General features: G+C 42.8%; 1 protein-coding gene across 4 annotated transcripts in view; it reads right to left on the bottom strand.

The window, feature by feature from the left end:
• EVA1C (eva-1 homolog C) overlaps positions 1-19044 on the bottom strand; it is a 72225-nt gene that overhangs the window by 27758 nt on the left and 25423 nt on the right. For all 4 annotated transcript variants that reach the window (XM_033949777.1, XM_033949779.1, XM_033949778.1 and 1 more), the window contains 3 exons: positions 15115-15314; positions 11765-11888; positions 5126-5278 (listed from right to left, as the gene is read on the bottom strand). In XM_033949777.1, the coding sequence (XP_033805668.1) occupies positions 5126-5278; positions 11765-11888; positions 15115-15314 (477 nt within the window). The remainder of the gene's footprint in view (positions 1-5125; positions 5279-11764; positions 11889-15114; positions 15315-19044) is intronic.

Below are 19044 nucleotides of genomic sequence, written 5' to 3'. Positions count from 1 at the left end.
TATCTCTTCCTCTCCCTATTATGGCTCTTTATATCTGCATTGTGAGGTCATAGAACTTTAAAATTATAGGCTAAAGCTCTTAACTCTTGCATTGTGAGGTCATAGAGCAGGGGTGTCAAAGTCCCTCCTTGAGGGCCGCCATCCATCGGGTTTTCAGGATTTCCCCAATGAATATGCATGACATCTATTTGCATGCACTGTTTTCATTGTATGCTAATAGATCTCATGCATATTCATTGGGGAAATCCTGAAAACCCAACTTGATTGCGGCCCTCGAGGAGGGACTTTGACACCCCTGTCATAGAGCTTTATAGTTATAGAAACATAATGGCAGATATAGGCCAAATGGCCCATCTAGACATCCCATCCACTATCTCCTCCTCTCCCTAAGTGATCCCACGTGCCTGCCCACGCTTTCTTGAATTCAGACACTGTCTTTGTGTCCACCACATCTACAAGAGCCTAACATAACATAAACATAACATAAAAACTCACTTGTATACTGCAAATATCATTAAGTTCTATGTGATTCACAAAGACTAGTAATACAAATGAATAAACATCCAATATCTAACTTCCGAAAGATTTCCTAAAAAGATGCGTCTTTAAGGCACGTCGAAATTGTTGATACGAATTTGAGAATGTGAATATGTGAGTTAGATCCCTAGTTCATAAGGCTGCCTGAAAAGACAACAATCGTTTCTAAAATTTCTTATATTTACATCCCTTTACAGAAGGAAATTAAAATAACGAATGAGATTTTCTAGAACATAAGAATTTGCCGCTGCTGGGTCAGATCAGTGGTCCATTGCGCCCAGCAGTCCGCTCACTCAGCGGCCCCCAGGTCAAAGACCAGTGCCCTAACTGAGACTAGCCCTGCCTGTGTTCATTCTGGTTCAGCAGGAACATGTCCAATCTTGTCTTGAATCCCTGGAGGGTGTTTTCCCCTATAACAGATTCTGGAAGAGCATTCCAATTCTCTACCACTCTCTGGGTGAAGAAGAACTTCCTTATGTTTGTACGGAATCTATCCCCTTTTAATTTTAGAGAGTGCCATTTTAGAGATCGGAGAAGGTTATCGTGCCGCTGTACCGTGCCATGGTACGCTCTCATCTGGAATACTGTGTCCAGCACTGGTCACCGTATATGAAGAAGGACACAGTGCTATTCAAAAGGGTCCAGAGAAGAGCGATTAAAATGGTTAAGGGGTTGGAGGAGTTGCCGTACAGTGAGAGATTAGAGAAGCTAGGCCTATTCTCCCTTGAAAAGAGGAGACTGAGAGGGGACATGATTGAAACATTCAAGATAATGAAGAGAATAGACTTAGTGCCAGACTTACATTGCTGAAACTTTGTATAAATGCTGGCAACCAGGTTGGACACACTGTCCCATTATTCTGACACACCCTTGCAAATCCTATGGGCTGGATGTTACATCAGAAAAAGGAATCCCCCTTGTAATCTCTGCGTGGTGTGGATCTCCACCTATAAATGATAGCTTTCTGAAATTGCCATTTACACGTGTACAAATCTATTGTATTTTTCAGACCATAAGATGCACCCACCTGTAGAGGAGGAAAAACCAAGAAAAAAAAAATTTGGTTCAGAATTTTTTCTTCTTGGTTTTTCCTCCTCTACACATAGGTGCATCTGGTGGTCTAGTGCTGGGAAGCCCACAGCCCGAAGCAACTTGCAGCCCGATGATGTGGCCCTGCTGTTTGGGACCTACAATAATGACTGACCTCATGGCACTCAATATGATATAAGTAATATATTTTTATTAGTAAATCAGTAACAGCTTACAAGAATAAAACTTTCAGCATATAGAGTAACAGAGCATAGGATCATCAGGCCTGAGATCTCGGATCTGTCCTGCCTACATAATCAAAAAGGCTGTCTTTTATACAATTCTTGATAGCCTGAGTCCACGTTGGTACATATCATATTGTTAGTTTTTATTGGCCACTTAGAAACATCATTACATTTATCAGTTTATTAATTGGTCAACATTATCTTGTGTCATGCTGTGTCATACTGTACTCATGCCCTGTTTACTAAAATAACTATCTATTCCCGTCAAATGCCATTTTAATATCAAATCATCAATTTTGAGCAAAGGGTCCAGTAAGGATCCATCCATCCATTCCAAGATATATCTCGCAAATGATGTATTTTTATATTCTTGGTCAGGACATGTCCTCATCCTTCTTATGTTCATTTCCCTGTTTTTATGGCACTACAACAGATGTGGTACCAGTTGCCATGTAAAAGAATAAGTTTCGCTTGACTTGCTTATTTTAGCATAAGTTTCGCTTAGCTTGCTGATTTCAGCAAGCATAGATTGTGCAAAGGCTGCCAGCTTTAGTCAGAGCATTCTCAGCCATCTTAGGCCTTTAGTAGTGTTTATTGGCCTATTATTCTGGGGGATTTTCAGAGGGGCTATGTCTTCACCTCTAGTTTCATAGAGGACTTAAAATCTTCACCTGTATACCTATACAGGACTCTCTCTCATCCCCCTCCCTTCTCACCGAAACAGCCCGAAGAAGCAGCCTGAAGGCCAAAGCTGCCCAAAGCCCGAAGAAGCAGCCTGCAGCCTGAAGCCCGAAGCCCAAAGAAGCAGCCTGCAGCCTGAAGCCCCCACCCCCCCATACCTTTTTTAAGTGGCGGTGGTCCAGCGCGGTCTCCTGCTGGACAGATGCCTTTATCTGCAGAATGACGTGCAATGTAGGAGCACGACCTTTGCGCTTCCTGCCTGGTCCCACGCCACTAGCCAATCACAGAGCAGCACGGGTCCAGGCAGGAAGTGTAAAGTTTGCGTTCCTGTGTTGTGCGTCGCTCTGCAAAGAGGCAGCTGTCCAGCAGGATACCGCACTGGACCACCACCACTTAAAAAAGGTACCGGGGGGGGGGCGCAGTGCATTCGGTCCATAAGACACACACCCTTTTCCACACCCTTTTTGGAGGTGGAAAAATTGCATCTTAAGGTCCAAAAAATACGGTACATACAGTATATAAATACCACTATTTATAAATGAACAAGTTTCTAGCTTAATCCCAAAAGTCTACTTGTGCTTCTTAGGACCTGATGTGATAAGCCTTATTCCTATACAGCCAACATAGGGAAAGGAAAAAGACCTTAGTAAATCAGGTCACTGGTCTAATTTTTCTACAGTTTTAATAAGGAAAAGGAGCAAATCAAGTATTATGTCTCCCAAAGCCATTCTTTACCTACAGCTGATGGAAAAATAACGTAAGAGGTTACTAATCTGTGACAAATATTTAAGTGCTTGGTAAAAGAGATATAAAAGGAGGAAGTCTTCATCCTGAATAGGGTGAGCTCACAGCTCTTAACAAAGTCAGAACTGCAGTACAGTTGTAGATTGTTCCATGCCACGTTGACACGGTCAAACTAAACAAACATACAGTGCTCCTCCAAAAACTATTTATTCTAAAACATTTCCAGGATATCAGATCAGGATTCAGCTCCTGCCAGATTATAAAGCCCTGCTCCCGGGAGGACTGTGAAACACTGCAGTATGAAATTCCTGAAAATCACTGTGCTGTGGCCATCAGTGTATTGAACTACATCTCTGTCACAAAGCAAGATTGGTGGACTCGATTTATTTCACAAGTCTCTTTTATTTGTTCAAACTCAATGACTCGACATGTACATGTTTCGGCCAAGACTGCCTGCTTCAGGAATCTTAAGAGTCTGTCAATTAATCTATCCACAAATTCTAAAAGATTTTCAGGTCGCTCAAATCATACTCCAGATCCTCAGACGTTATAGTGTTACTTTGCTCTGAGGATCTGGAGTACGATTTGAGCAACCTGAAAATCTTTTAGAATTTGTGGACAGATTAATTGACAGACTCTTAAGATTCCTGAAGCAGGTCGTCTTGGCCGAAACATGTGCATGTCGAGTCATTGAGTTTGAACAAATAAAAGAGACTTGTGAAATAAATCGAGTCCACCAGTCTTGATTGGACATCTCCACTCCTTGCTTTGTGACATAGAACCTGTGGAGGTGTTTTCTCCTGTTGTATACCTTGAACTACATCTCTGTGCTGAGAGCAATTTCATTCTAAACCACACCGAGTCACTAACAGGTATGTGTAACAGTGTATTGTCCATGATAGTCAACAAATATTTAACTGCATTCACTGTATAAACATTAAACATAATGGGGGTAATTTTATAAAATTGGTTTTGTTTATTTGAATGGCGATTGTTTATTTGTGTTTGTATGAGATGATTTGTATTTTACTATTTGTTTTTAGTTATTGTGTTATTGTTTTAGGATTATGTATGTCATTTTGTTACCTGCTTCAATGTAGGTGGATATAATTTAATAAACCTTAATTCTATAACAGCAGTACCTATAGTTGCACATGCCTTGCAGTGGAAAGAGCTACTTAAACACTCAAGTGCCTATGCACTATTCTATAAAAGTGCATGTAAGTCGCATAGGGTGTAACTAGAGGGGACATGCACATGGGTGAAGCAAGGCCGTGTCTCTGCCTTAGAATAATATAAATCGTGTGCATTGCTTGTCGCAGTTAGGCATGCACATTTACAACTGCCACTGAACTAGTGTAAATGGGCACGCCTACATTTAGGGTCACCAATGCAAGTTTACATTAGTATTCTATAAAGAAATCGGGGTGCCCAGCTTCTTGAGCTGCATTGGCATGCCTACATCTAAGCACCTCTTTATAGAATTGTCCCCCAAATGCCTTTTGTAAAATTATCCCACACGTAAAAGTTATGTGCGATGGATCTTCCAGTTTTGAGGAAAGTGACGGTGCCACACTAATCCTCCAAGACCTTACCTACCCCCATATCCTGTTGCTAAAAGTTCCCCTTTGATTCAGAGGAAAAGTGCTGCTTGCCATCATTGGGGTCAGAGGTGGCCAATTCAACAGGACAGGATCTCCTCCAGAAGACAACATGAAGTGGAGCCATTTCTCTGCCCCGGAATTTCCCTGTGAAGGAGCCTGAAAAAACTCTCCCCCGGGCAACTGCTACTGCGATTTAGTAAAATAGCCCCTTAGTGTCCTATTAAGAACTTTTGCAGAAGAAATTATGATTATTTTTTGGGGAGGATGTACAGAAAAAGAACTCACCAAACTGAGGAATGCTGTTACCTCCTGGCAGGCAGATATCTGTGTCACGTGCCCATCGGCCATATGTGGCTTCATAGATGTTCAGGAACTTAGATTCATGACAATGGAGTTTCAACTCGGAGTCCTCACACACCGATTTGGTTTTGTATTCAGCTAAAATGAAAACCGTATCACTTGCTGACAATCTAGCATCAACAACACACACAGAGAAACAAAGCAGGTCTGGGACAAAATGGCCAGACAGAAGCCTTTCACAATGTACAGTGATCTATAAATAGTGAAGTCTTTTAGGGCCGGTTCCCTGGATCAACACAAATGATCTAGGAAATCTGGGTTTAGATCTGATATCAGGTGGGGCCATTTAGCCTGGGAGAGTGTGGCGCATTGGTTTAAGCTACAGCCTCAGCACCCTGACGTTGTGGGTTCAAACCCATGCTGCTCCTTGTGACCCTGGGCAAGTCGCTTAATTCCCCATTGCCCCAGGTACGTTAGATAGATTGTGAGCCCACCGGGAAAGAAAGGGAAAAATGCTTGAGTACCTGAATAAATTCATGTAAACTGTTCTGAGCTCCCCTAGGAGAACAGTATAGAAAACTGAATAAATACATAGTGTGAAAACTTTCAGCTTCTGATAACCAGAGCTGGTATTGTGACATCACAAAGCCTCATTCAACCAATGCCTATGAGCCAACCTCATCAGTGATGTCACAATGACTTGATTGGCCTAGACTTGGCTCACTTTTACTACATTTTGATTTCTAGAGTGATGTAGTGGTTAAAGCTACTGCCTCAGCACCCTGAGGTTGTGGGTTCAGACCCATGCGGATCCTTGTGACCCTGGGCAAGTCACTTAATCCCCCCCATTGCCCCAGGTACATTAGATAGATTGTGAGCCCATTGGGGCAGACAGGGAAAAATACTTGAGTACCTGAGTAAATTAATGTAAACTGTTCTGAGCTCCCCTGGGAGAGCGGTATAGAACATTGAATAAATTACAATAAATATTTGACAGAGTTAATGCAAGTTAATTACAATGCAATTAATGAGTTAATTACTAGTTACAATTTTTAAAAAATTAAGCATAACTAGTAAAATCAATTGCAGTGTGCACATCCCACCCTCACACACTTAATTTGCCAAATCTCCAGCTTCCCCACCACCGAGTTCCTCTCATCCATACATCGTCCTTTAAGAAATCTTTCATTTTTGCAGTAGCTCCATCTTGAAATGCTCTCACTTTTGAAATTCAGACAGCAATTAATCATTTTAAAATAAACTATTTAAAATTTTGGTTGTTTTAACGAATTTTGGGTCCCTTTTACAAAGCCGCAGCAGCAATTACCGTGTGGCACATGCGATGCAGCCTGTTCAGTTCCCATAGGCTGCGTCGCATTTGCTGCACTGGGACTCGCTACCGCGGCTGTGTAAAAGGGGCCCTATATGTTTAAATTCTTTTAACATTGTTGTCTTTGCTTACCATGATTTTAATAACTAATGTTCTGATCCTGGATTTTGCTTTTCTCCAAGTTGTGTCGATTTATTGTAAATCATTCTGCGCCTTTGGTTTGACACAGTATATAAGATTTGTTATGTTTTCTCGTATGTTATGTCCCATGCACCATTACAGCTACTCAGACTGGGAGAGTGCAACTCCAGAAACTTCCCAGCCAACACCATTCCACAACTTGGGTCTGAGTGGCAGAGAGCAGCTTGAGCTCAGGAGAAAGCCAGGTATAATAGGTATAATCATCATAACCGCAACGGTGAGTATCTTGACTAAGACACAACATAGAGGGAAAAAGATGCATCTGGACAGTGGAGGAGGGGGAAGGGGGAGAGAGGCTAGACAGTGAAAAACTGAGGAATAAAGCTGTAAGGCTGGGGGTTGCCAGACCATCAACAGGCACAGACAGTGAAAGGAGCAGGGATTGTTTGAGGTTTAGACGTAGGGAAGATAGTGAGAGGAGGACGAGGAGGAGAAGAAATGGTGAATGGACAGGAAACCCTGGAAAACAGTTAAGCAAAAAAAATGAACAGAGGAAAATAGAAATCAGAGAGATGTGACCAACACAGTTTTAAAAACTGGTATAAGGTAAAAAAAAAAAATAATAATTGTATTTTCACTTTTGTATTGAAACATCACATTTTGCAATGTATCTGCTATCTTGTTGTAGTCCGTAAATCATCATAGCTTCATTTTGGTGTGTCTTGTTCTTTTCTTCCCATTTTGGTATTTCAGCTGGGCACATCATGTGGATAAGGAGAAAGAGACTGGGTTGCACTTCCAAGGTGACACTGTTAACCTTACAAAAACCTTAGAGAAGGCTGGCTCTCCAGCACTCAACTAACAAGACCTGTAGCAGCTCTACAGTTATCCATGGAGAGGGGAAAGAAGAGAAAAAGGAGAAAAAATGGTAACGACTCTCTGGTTATTGGTCAATATTTGAAAACTGCACGAGGCAAATAATGATTCTGTAAGCTGTCTTTGCAGGGAGCTGACGCTTCTCCTCCTCTCCGCCCCCCCCCCTCTTGAAATGTTCGCCGACACGAAAAACATTTTCCACTTGCTGCTCGCGTCAACCTCGTCTCCCCTTCTGACATTACTTCCTGGTCGTGGGATCAGGACGTGACATCAGAAGGGAGCCGAGGCCAACATGAGAAGCAGGTGGACGATGCAGCACACGCTGGCAAACATTTAAAAGAGGTACATGGGGTGGGGGCGCACGGTGCGGTGGGGAAGAGTAGGGGAGGCATGGCCTGGCAATGCCAGGCACCACCACTCCAGGTGCCAACCTCCCTCATTACACCACTTCTTCTATAAAGGAAAGTAGGCACTTACCAGTAGTTACCTTTATAGAATTTTAGTGTAACTGGGTGTTTTCTCATGTATGCAGATCAGCACAGACACTTTGCCAGTCATAGAGCTAATGTAGCTATATACACTAATATAAACCTATCTGAATATAAACCGCGATACCATATCATCCCCCCAAAAGGGGGGGGGATGACCAATGACAAAAATGGTATGTCGAATATAAATGAAAGGTTTATATTCTACCAGTCCTCCCCTGCCACCCACCCTCCCTCTCAGTAATGTCCATTCTCCTCCTTCTCCAACAAAACTGAAGCCCTCCCCCCCCTGAGCAGGCAGTTTTCCTGTGCTATCAGCAGTACTCCCCAGCACCCCCCCTTCAAACCACCAGAACATCCCCCCACCCTGGGAACAGGCAATGTTCCTCTCCCTCTTTCCCTCCCAAAGACACAACCCCCCTCTCCTACACTCAGACCTTTTTAGCTTGGATTTGAATACTGCTAGAGATAGAGTATGACATACTGACTCTGGCAGCCTGTTCCAGCTATATGGCGCAGCAAGAATGGAGGTCTCTTCAGAGATTTCTTTTTAAAAAAAAACATGTTTTTAGATTTTTGCAAAATAGTATGTATACTGTGGTTTTGCAAATTTAAGTGTAAATTCTTGCACTTAAATTAGGTGCCGATCTCCTGTATTCTATAATACTGCATGCATCTTAAATGAAAGCCCCTGAGCCGCTCATGCTCCACCCATGGCCAGACCCCCTTTTCTGTTGCATTTTATAAAAATTTACAAGCACATCTTTAAAGAATAGCACCTAGCAAGGAGCATGCATAAGTTCAGATTGTTACCAACTAGCGCCAATTGTTAGTGTCCAATTATTGGTGCTAATTGTCTCCCTTCTCAATTAAATTGCACATGCAAACTGGGTGCATGCTCATATCTTGAGCATGCAAATTTGAGCACAATTAGCACGTGCTATGCTTTAATAAAAGGGCCTCTTGGGCTCTCATAATATGAGCACTATGGAGAGGTGCCAGATCCGAGCCTGGGGATGGAAGTGGGAATAATAAAGAGGTACCTTTATTATCATTGGCTCAGTTGTAAAGTTGGGTAAAACAGATCAGTAAAAAAAAAAAAAAACTCAGATAAAACATCCGAGAAAAACTTGTTCTTCAAAACCCCCACAGATGTTTTATCTGGGTTTTTTACTGTTCTGTTTTTCCAAACTTTTCAATCGAGCCAGTGATAATTCAGGTGGTTTCTAGAAGTAGCAACTGACTTTAGTGTTGCACTTAAGTCTTAGAGCTCGTTTTGTTTAATTTTGTTATCTTCAGGCTTCTTCTGACAAAGCAGCAATTCTTTAATGTTTAGCAAACTGATTAATTATAATTACAGTAGTGTAAGGATTGAGTTTGCTCCCTATTAAACTTTAATAACAGAGAGGTACCAGGTCCCGGGGGAAGCGAAGAGAGCAGGAAGAGATGCTTTGGGAGGGAAAAGAGAGTGAGAGACCTGGAGTAAAAAGGAGAAGAGATGTGGATAGATCTTGGACCTGGGCATGGGGAAGGAGAGAGAGAGAGAGAGAATCTGAACTGAGGGGAGAGACACAACCAGTGGAGGTAGGGAGAGAGAGATGCTGTTCCAGTGATAACCAGTGTTAAATCATGGGTAACTGGGGCCCTCACAGAGCAGACTGGCCATCTTGTTGGGCAGACTGGATAGGCCATGTGGGTCTTCAACTGCTGTCAACTGTTGTGTTACTAAATGACCACAAAATATCTGAGAGGAAGACAGACAAAAATATCTGGAAAGGTTAAGAGAGGCTGATCAAGTAGTCAGGAAACCAAAGATACAAATGGAAGAAAAAATAGCTGCAATTGAACAACGGGGATACATTAGTGATAGGAAGAAGTGCAAAAGTGGCACTATGAGACTCAAAAGAAAAGGCTGAATTGCTTAACAAATATTTCTGTTCTGTGTTCATGGCTGAAGTGCCGAGAGTGGGACCACAGAAAACAAACGTGAACAGGGACCTTGATCGATTTTCAGAGGGTTGTGTACGTGAGGAGCTAGCTAAATTAAATGTAGGCAAAGTAATGGGGCCGGATAGTGTACATCCGAGGGTGCTGAAGGAACTTAGGGAAGTTCTGGTGGCTCCACTGACTGATCTTTTCAATGCTTCTCTAGAGTTAGGAGTGGTACCGGAGGACTGGAGAAGGGTGGATGTGGTACCTCTACATAAAAGTGGAAGTTAGGATGAGGTAAGAATTTACAGGCCAGTAAGTCTGCCTTCTGTGGTAAGCAAATTAATGGAAACGCTTTTAAAACAGAGAATGGTGAAATTTCAGGAATCTGGTAGATTACAGGACCAGACAACATTGATTCACTAGAGGTAGGTTTTGTCAGACAAATCTAATCAATTTCTTTGACTGGGTGACTAGAGAATTGGGTGGAAGAAGTGTGCTTGATGTGGTGTATTTAGATTTTTGCAAAGCCTTTGACAGTGTTCCACACAGACATCTAATAAATAAACTGAGTGCCCTCGGGACGGGCCCCAAAGTGACAAGCTGGATCAAGAACTGGTTGAGTGGAAGACAGAGGGTAGTGGTTAATGGAGATCACTCTGAGGAAAGGGATGTTACCAGTGGTGTGCCTCAAGGTTCTGTTCTTGGGCCTGTTCTTTTTAACATTTTTATAAGTGATATTACTGAACGGCCGTCAGGTAAGATTTGCCTCTTTGCGGATGATACCAAAATCTGCAATACAGTAGATATCCTGGATGGTGTGAATAACATGAAGAAAGACCTAGCGAAGCTTGAAGAATGGTCTGAAATTTGGCAGCTAAAATTCAATGCTAAGAAATGCAAGGTTATGCATTTGGGCTGCAAAAACCCAAAGGAACTGCACAGTTTGGGGGTGAAGAACTTATATGCATGACAGAAGAGCGGAACTTGTGTCCGTGACACACAAATACTAGATTAGATTAGACTTTGGTTTGATTGTATGTGATGATATTAAGGTGGCCAAACAGGCTGAAAAGGTGATAGTGAAAGCTAGAAGGAAGCTAGGGTGTATAGGAAGAGGTATGGCCAGTAGGAAAAAGGAGGTGTTAATGACCTTGTATAAAACTCTGGTGAGACCTCTTTTAGAATAGTGTGTACAATTCTGGAGACTGCACCTAGAAAAAGATATTAAAAGGATGGAGTCGGTCCAGAGGAAGGCTACTAAAATGGTGTATAGAATTCATCATATGGCGTATGGGGACAGACTTAAAGATCTCAATCTGGATACTTTGGAGGAAAGGCGGGAGAGGGGAGATATGATAGAGACATTTAAATACCTACGTAATATAAATGTGCATGAGTCGAGTCTCTTTCATTTGAAATGAAACTGCAATGAAAGGGCATAGGATGAAGTTAAGAGGCGATAGGCTCCGGAGTAATCTAAGGAAATACTTTTTTACAGAAAGGGTGGTAGATGCGTGGAACAGTCTCCCGGAAGAAGTGGTGAAGACAGACTGTGTCTGAATTCAAGAAGGTGTGGGATAGGCATGCGGGATCTCTCAAGAGAGAGAAAGAGATAATGGTTAATGTAGGTGGGCAGTCTAGATGGGCCATTTGGCTTTTATCTTCGCTAGGTCTTTCTTCATGTTATTCACATGTTCTTATCATGTTTCTATGTTACATACATCTGCAAATATATACCATTGTTCTAAACATCTGCATGTTTAATTGACTGTTGTATAGGATTGCTCCCTTTCCCCCAACGTTATTACACCCAAACATGAAGAATGGGCATTAGGTGACTATTGAAGTCTTACTTACTGGGTTTGCATTTGAAGGAGACCAAGAGGTATTTTGTTAGACCTGGGCAAGGGTCAGGTCCAAAGAGTCGACTGTTGACAGGAAGTTGGCAGGATCGCAGGTTCTGGCATTCATCCTGAACTTTCTAAAATCAAAATTAATCATATATAAATGTGTGTTAGGAATCTGAGTTGCAGAGGGCTTCATATTCTACCTCCAACACCTTAATAATAAGAACATAAGAAAAGCCATCCTGGGCCAGATCAAAGATCTATCTAGCCCAGTATCCTGTTTCCACAGTAACCAATCCAGGTCACAGGCAGAAATCCAAATAGTAGCAACATTCCATGCTACCGATCCCAGGGCAAGCCATGGCTTCCCCAATAGGCAGGAGAGAGCTATAGTAGACTTGTTAATAACCTAGAATGGTAGATTGTGTGGGTTAGAAATAGCTCAGCAGGACTGTGAAAAAGTTATCTCCTATTAAATTTCTTTCTCAAGTAGACCCAGGGCTTTTTTAGTGCTTGCATCTGCTGGTTGCCATATCGGCACCTTTTTAAAAAATCTGCTCCCCACCCGTCTCTGACCTACTAATTGTCAAGGCGTCAGTTAGGCTGCAAAGCAGCATTCAGCCATGTGCAAGCCTCCAGCGGCAGCTTTCCTAACCTGCTTTCTCTCCTCCCCCCCCTTCCATGTACCTTTGAACATAATGTTCCTCTTTGGAGCACTGCAGCGTGTCACATTAAGCTGCTTGCGCCAACCCCAGAGTCCTTCTCTATGCTGCACCCCCGCGGAAACAGGCAGTTGCATCAAAGGGGGTGGGACGCAGCAGAGAGGATGGTTTGGGGGCCGATGCAGACAGCTTAATATGATGCTGTTAGTGCTCCGAAGGGGAAAATTACATTGAAAAGGTACTTATACGGAGCATATTCTGTGGTCCCTAATCAGTTCAGATGTATGATAAAAGCTTACTCGCCCCCCCCTTTTACAAAACCGTAGCGCAGTTTCTAGCGCCAGACGCGGCAAACAGCCTCGACACTCATAGGAATTCTATGAGCATTGGGGCTGTTACCGTTACGGCTGAAGCTACAAACCATGCTAGAGTTTTCTCAAAGAGGGGGGGGGGTTATTTTGTTAATAAAATCTTTTTATTAAGCTTCTTTTTTTAGAATTTTGTTTTATGATATGAAGAATGTAGTTTTATTGTAAAGGTTTTCATAGTTCAGGGTATGGGGGGAACTGTGCTGCTATGCGCTTGACTTATTTGATTGTTCTGTTGTTTTTGATTAGTATTTTACAATGGTGGTCTAGTATGCCCTGTACTCTCTTCTTGCTTTGCTTCATCTTCCGACCGGGGCTCTGCCTCGGGAGGGCTGCAACACCGTGCTCTTGGCTTCTATGCGGGGGGGGGGGGGGGGGGGGGGGGGGGAGGGTTTGGTAAGGCATCTGGGAGGGAATCCGAGAGTGTCTAATTTGTTGCCCCTTAGGGGCAGTCCTCTTTTTGTGCCCGGGATGGACAATCCTAGTTTTCGATGCTGGAAAGAACTGGGCATCTTTTTGGTGGAACATAATCTGTTAGCCGAGGAGGGGGGGGGGGTTGTTTCCTTTGGCTGATATCCAGGGTTGTCTGGGGAGTTGCTAGGGAGACACTTTTGCCTACTGTCAGGCTAAGCATTATATACTTTCTCTCCCCCAGGAAGCCCTACAACATCCGTTGGGTGTTTGTCTTTGAGACCTTTTCGCCCATGTGGAGCTTTCCCAGACTTCTGTGTCCGCCTTGTATATAAGGCTTTGCTTCCCTCCGAGGCTCCTAGGAACTGTCAGCGGGTTAGGGAGGGTTGGGCAGCGGAACTTCACATGGATTTAGCCTCCTCATGTGTCTGCCTCGTTCAATCCAAGGAGCCGTGTTGCGGGAATGCTATGCTCGTATCTTATATAAAGGGTATTTTACCCAGGTTCAGCTTCATAAAATTGGAGACATTGCCTCACCTCTGTGTCTCAAATGCGGTAGAGCCCCGAATACCTTTTTGGATACCCTGTGGAAGTGTTGGTGCCTTCAGGCCTTTTGGGCTGCGGTGGTACAATATTTGAGTTCCATCTTGGGTAGCCCTGTTGCTGGCACCGTTGACCAGGTGGTGCTGGCTATTCTGGGTGCTTTTAGGACCTTGCCTATGGGGGATCGATGGCTGTGTCATAAGGTGTGTCTCCTGGCTCGCAGATGTATTATGCAACAGTGGACTTCGAGCTCCCCCCTTTTTGGCAATGGAGAGCCCATCTCCATACGCTGGTCTTTTGGGAGGCTCGGGAGGTGGAGGGGATCTCTTAAAAGTCGTTGTTGTTTTTTGCTTCTTTGGGACCCCTATTTGCGCTCCTTGTCTCCTAGGAGGCGCAGTCTTATACTCAATACCCTAGCTTAACTGCTGGGTACATTTTAGTCTGTTCTGGATCTTCATATCTTTCTGCTCTGGGGGCTGGGGGGAGATGGGGGGAATCTGTCTTTTGGAGGGGGTGCCCAGCCCTGATGTGTGCCCTGGGATCATCAGAGTCCAGACCCTGGGGGAATCATGTGTTCATTTTTTTTTTGGGGGGGGGTTTCCTGGGACTGGCTTGCCTGGTCCTTTCTTAGGCTTTTCGTGCTTCGGGGGTCCTTAGACTTCTATGCGCCCAGGAGACACCCTCGCGACCCCCTCCAAGCCTGAAGGGTGAGGGGGAAGGGAGGATTGGAGGGGATTTCTGGGGTTAGTGGGTGGATATAAATGACAACTGACTTTGTACTGTACTGCTTTGTATTAGCGGATCTCCCGCCTCTGTTTGCTGTCTTTTGTATATTTCTGTTTTCTTATGATTCCACCTGTTTTTCAGTCAATAAAAATTGTTTTCACTCATAAGAATATAAGAATTGCCGCTGCTGGGTCAGACCAGTGGTCCATCATGCCCAGCAGCCCGCTCACGCGGCGGCCCTCTGGTCAAAGACCAGCACCCTATCTGAGACTAGTCCTACCAGCGTACCTCCTTGTTCATTATGTACTTGTCTAACTTTGTCTTGAATCCCTGGAGAGTGTTTTCCCCTATGACAGACTCCGGAAGAGCGTTCCAGTTTTATATCATTTCTCAGTTTTAGAGAGTGCTCTCTCGTTTTCCCTACCTGTCCTTATCTACTAATTCTATTCCTTCAGTCTATTCGAGATCTGTGAATGCAATTTCTTGATAATTTTGTTTAAGAACTGTAAGTGAATCTTACATTTTGTAACTCTGCATGCCAGGACCATTTATTGTTTGGACAGAAATAAGATGTAAATATACAAATAATGATTTGCCATAAAACTAAATCGCAATCCTGTACTTTTCAAACATTGTCTTGTAAGCAGTACCTGAAAGGTGGTATCTGCCATGCAGCTGGCTGTCTCTAGGGTGTTGGGCTGCTCCGTGGAGCACATCTGGTGGCCCTGCACAGTGTGTCCGTAAAATGCTGACTGGATGCTTATGGTGGAATGGCGAGGACACTGCAGAGTCAACGTGTCTCCATCACAGGCATATACAGAGTGCTTCTGCAGAAGTCTGCTTAGGTAACCTGGAAATAATTTAGCTGTGTTAGGAAACCTCTTTGAAAACTTTTTTGTTTCAAGATGCTTTTAATATTTTTTATTTCGGATTCTTCATACTTTGTTTCAGAAATCAACTCTTTTCCCTCCCTCTCATTTTTTCCCTTTTATGTATTTTTCAATATAGAATGAATTGTAACTTTTCCCCCCTTTCCTTCTTTGATCATGTCTGTCTTTAATCTGACTGCAAGAAAAATTGTTAGTTGTTATATTTATTATGTACGTTGTCTTTTGTACCCTATTATTTGTTGGACCACTAACTAGTGGCTTTTTAAGTTGTTCATCGCTTAGAAAGTTTGTATAAGCGATTCATCAAATGGTAATAAAACTTGAAACGGACATACACGTCGGAGGAAATTTAATCCATGCAACCACATACCGTTCTCTGTGGGACTTTGCTGGATTTTCAATGCAAAAGGTACACACCTACTCAAACATGTTAGAAAATGGGCTTAGCGCATTTTAACACAGGACTTTCCAGCATGCTAAGCTCATTTCTAATGTGGCCTTAATTAAAGCCATTTTTCAATTTCTTTTTTTAGATTGAGTGCTAATGTTCGTATCATCCTCTTCTTCCTGCTCATTTCCACTCAGCCTGTCAGCTGTTTTGAAAGTGTCAGCGCCAGGCTCTTGTTGCTTTTCGTTCAGCGTGGATTCCTGAAGAAAGGGGCCGATTACGCTTCTGAAACCAGCTCTGCTCGAACCACGTTAAGAGGTCTACTGCTAAATCCAGCTAAGGGGAGAGTGGTTAAAGCTACAGCCTCAGCACCCTGGGTTTGTGGGTTCAAACCCACGCTGCTCCTTGTGACCTTAAGCAAGTCACTTAATCCCCCCATTGCCCCAGGTACATTAGATAGATTGTGAGCCCGCTGGGACAGAGAGGGAAAACTGCTTGAGTACCTGAATAAATGCATGTAAACTGTTCTGAGCTCCCCTGGGAGAATGGTATAGAAAATTGAATAAATAAATAGTTTCAGTCTCTGGTAACCAGAGCTAGTATTGTGACATCACAATGCCTCATTCCACCAGTGCCTGAAAGCCAACCTCATCAGTGATGTCACAATGGCTTGATTGTCCTATACCTGGCTCACTTTTACTACATTATGATTTCTAGAGTGGTGCAGTGGTTAACGCTACAGCCTCAGCCCCTGGGGTTGTGGGTTCAAACCCACACTGCTCCTTGTGACCCTGGGCAAGTCACTTAATCCCCCCATTGCCCCAGGTACATTAGATAGATTGTGAGCCCACTGGGACAGAGAGGGAAAACTGCTTGAGTACCTGAATAAATTCATGTAAACCGTTCTGATCTCCCTCTGGGAGAACGGTATAGAAAACTGAATAAATTTTTCCAAATTTCATATCACTGGAAGGAGGCTTCCCTTTTCAGAGTTCCTCCCTATTACATTAATGAACTATGAACACGAATTACTAAATAGCTCCTTAAGTTAATATATATATTTTTGTGCAGTTTATTCACATTTAATTTAGGCACACGTAACATTTCCCGTGATGGTGTGCGGGTGTTGCTCTCTCAGCTAAAATAAAGCGCTGGAAAAGTTTAAACCGTTTCTTTATGATCATGTCTCCACACTGAAGATGCGTTTCACTAAAAAAAAATTGATAATTCACAGTTGTTGACCCCTAGGAGCTATTTAGTTATTAGGGTTGCTTTCTCTGTAACGGTCATTTGGCACAGCTGCTTTTTTTTTTTTTTTTTTTTGTAACTTCTAATGTTCGTATCAGCACATGTTACACCCTGACAAACGTTCATGTGAAAGACACTAAATTATCCTGCGTTAAAGTCTGCGTTACTCAGTTAACGCATACTAATGCCAAAGCGTTAACCAAAACACTTTTCCATTCCCATTTGCTGCCCACGCCATACCCCCTCCCAAAAAAGTATTTCAAAAAATAAAGGTAATGCATGCTTAGTGCAGGCTAACAGGCAGATTATCACAATGAAAGATTAGGAGGAAGTTTCTCAAAACTTACTGTGCCTTTATCGATGGTCGCTAAACCGGTTCCAGCCGGTTTAGCATGGCAGCATTTTACCGACTGATTATCAAAAAAGCTCACTGTGGTCTTTTCCAAGCTTCCTAGCAGACTCCAACTCTGACGTGCAAATGTATTACAATGAAGTCGTTAATATTAAAGTGGTAGTAAAATGAGCTCATCAATATTTAAATGAGCACACTGGGCGATTCTCTATCATCGCCGGGTGACTTTCCAAGCACGGTGCCAGCTTTTGACAACCAAAAATTACTGGCTGGTCCGGTGGGGGGGGGGGGGGGGTGCCGATACTATGCAAAGCATGTCTCAGATGTGCATTTCTGGTTGTGGATCTTTAAGTCTGTCCCCATACGCCATTTTAGTAGCCTTCCTCTGGACCAATGGTGTCAAACTCAAACCCTTTGCAGGGCCATATTTTGGATTTGTAGGTACTTGGGGGGCCTCAGAAAAAAATAGTTAATGTCTTATTAAAGAAATGACAATTTTGCATGAGGTAAAACTCTTTTTAGTTGATACATCTTTCCTTTTGGCTAAGGGCTCCTATTGGGGCAATTTAGCATGCGCTATTCCGCGCGTTAAAGCCCTAACTCGGCTTAGTAAAAGGAGCCCTAAGGGCTCCTTTTATTAAGGTGCGCTACAGGGGTTAGCGCATTGGACATTTCATTATGCGCTAACCCCCACGGCAAGCCAAAAAACTAACGCCTCGTCAATGGAGGCGTTAGCGACTAGCACAGCAGGCGGTTTAACACGCGGTATTCCGTGCGTTAAACCCCCTACCGCTCCTTAATAAAAGGAAGCCTAAGTCTTAATAATAATATTGTCATTTATAGCTAAAGAGACATATGATAAAAAAATCTTTTATTTTACTTTTGTGATTATGATAAACATACTGAGGGCCTCAAAATAGTACTTGGCAGGCCGCATGTGGCCCCCCGGGCCGCGAGTTTGAGACCACTGCTTCATCCTTTTTTATTGTTTTAATAGTAATAAGGAAGGAAGTATGATGACTAAATAAGCATGCAAAATTTCTCACTGAAATTCAAAGTGGTTGTTGAGAAAACTGCAAAAAAATTGTAGGCATTTGCTTTTTCTGTCTCAAAGGAACAGTAAAAGCAAGAAGACCCAAATTTCCACAGGAAATGAACCAAAACGAACAAACAAAACTGTGGAAATACAATGTTCTTGGACCTTGGAGATAATTTATTTGAAATATCCTTGATAAAAGCAAACGCAACTATAAAAAAAACAGTAATAAAAACTCAATCCACAAGTGTCTTTTAGAGGGGCCCAACACTGGCCGTGTTTCAGCTAAACATGCCTTCCTCAGAGATCCAAGATGTAAAAAACTGTCTTTCGCATATGTGGAAAAAGTATATGCAAGATCCTAAAAGATCCGAATCCAGAAGTCAAATAGCCAGTGTGAAGTGCAGTGCTGAAAACAGTACTTTTTCTGCCTCATCCTGTATATTTGAACGGCTTAAAAAAGTACACAATCTTTTGTCGCTGCATGTACTCATTTGCATATTTATTCTAGGAACAAGCTGTCATTTGCAACAGCATAGGAAAAGTCAATGAGGATGAGTGTTGTTACCAAATGTAACCAAGCAGGAAAAAAAAAACCACGCAGTCATTATCTGGATATTTGCTTTTGAATATCAAGGCTTTTGTTTTCTTTGTGAAAAACTGTTA

The sequence above is a fragment of the Geotrypetes seraphini genome, chromosome 6 (assembly GCF_902459505.1).
Source record: "Geotrypetes seraphini chromosome 6, aGeoSer1.1, whole genome shotgun sequence".
Lineage (NCBI taxonomy): Eukaryota > Metazoa > Chordata > Amphibia > Gymnophiona > Dermophiidae > Geotrypetes > Geotrypetes seraphini.
The sequence above is the reverse complement of the archived record's forward strand: the minus strand, read 5'-3'. Positions and strand labels throughout refer to the sequence as shown.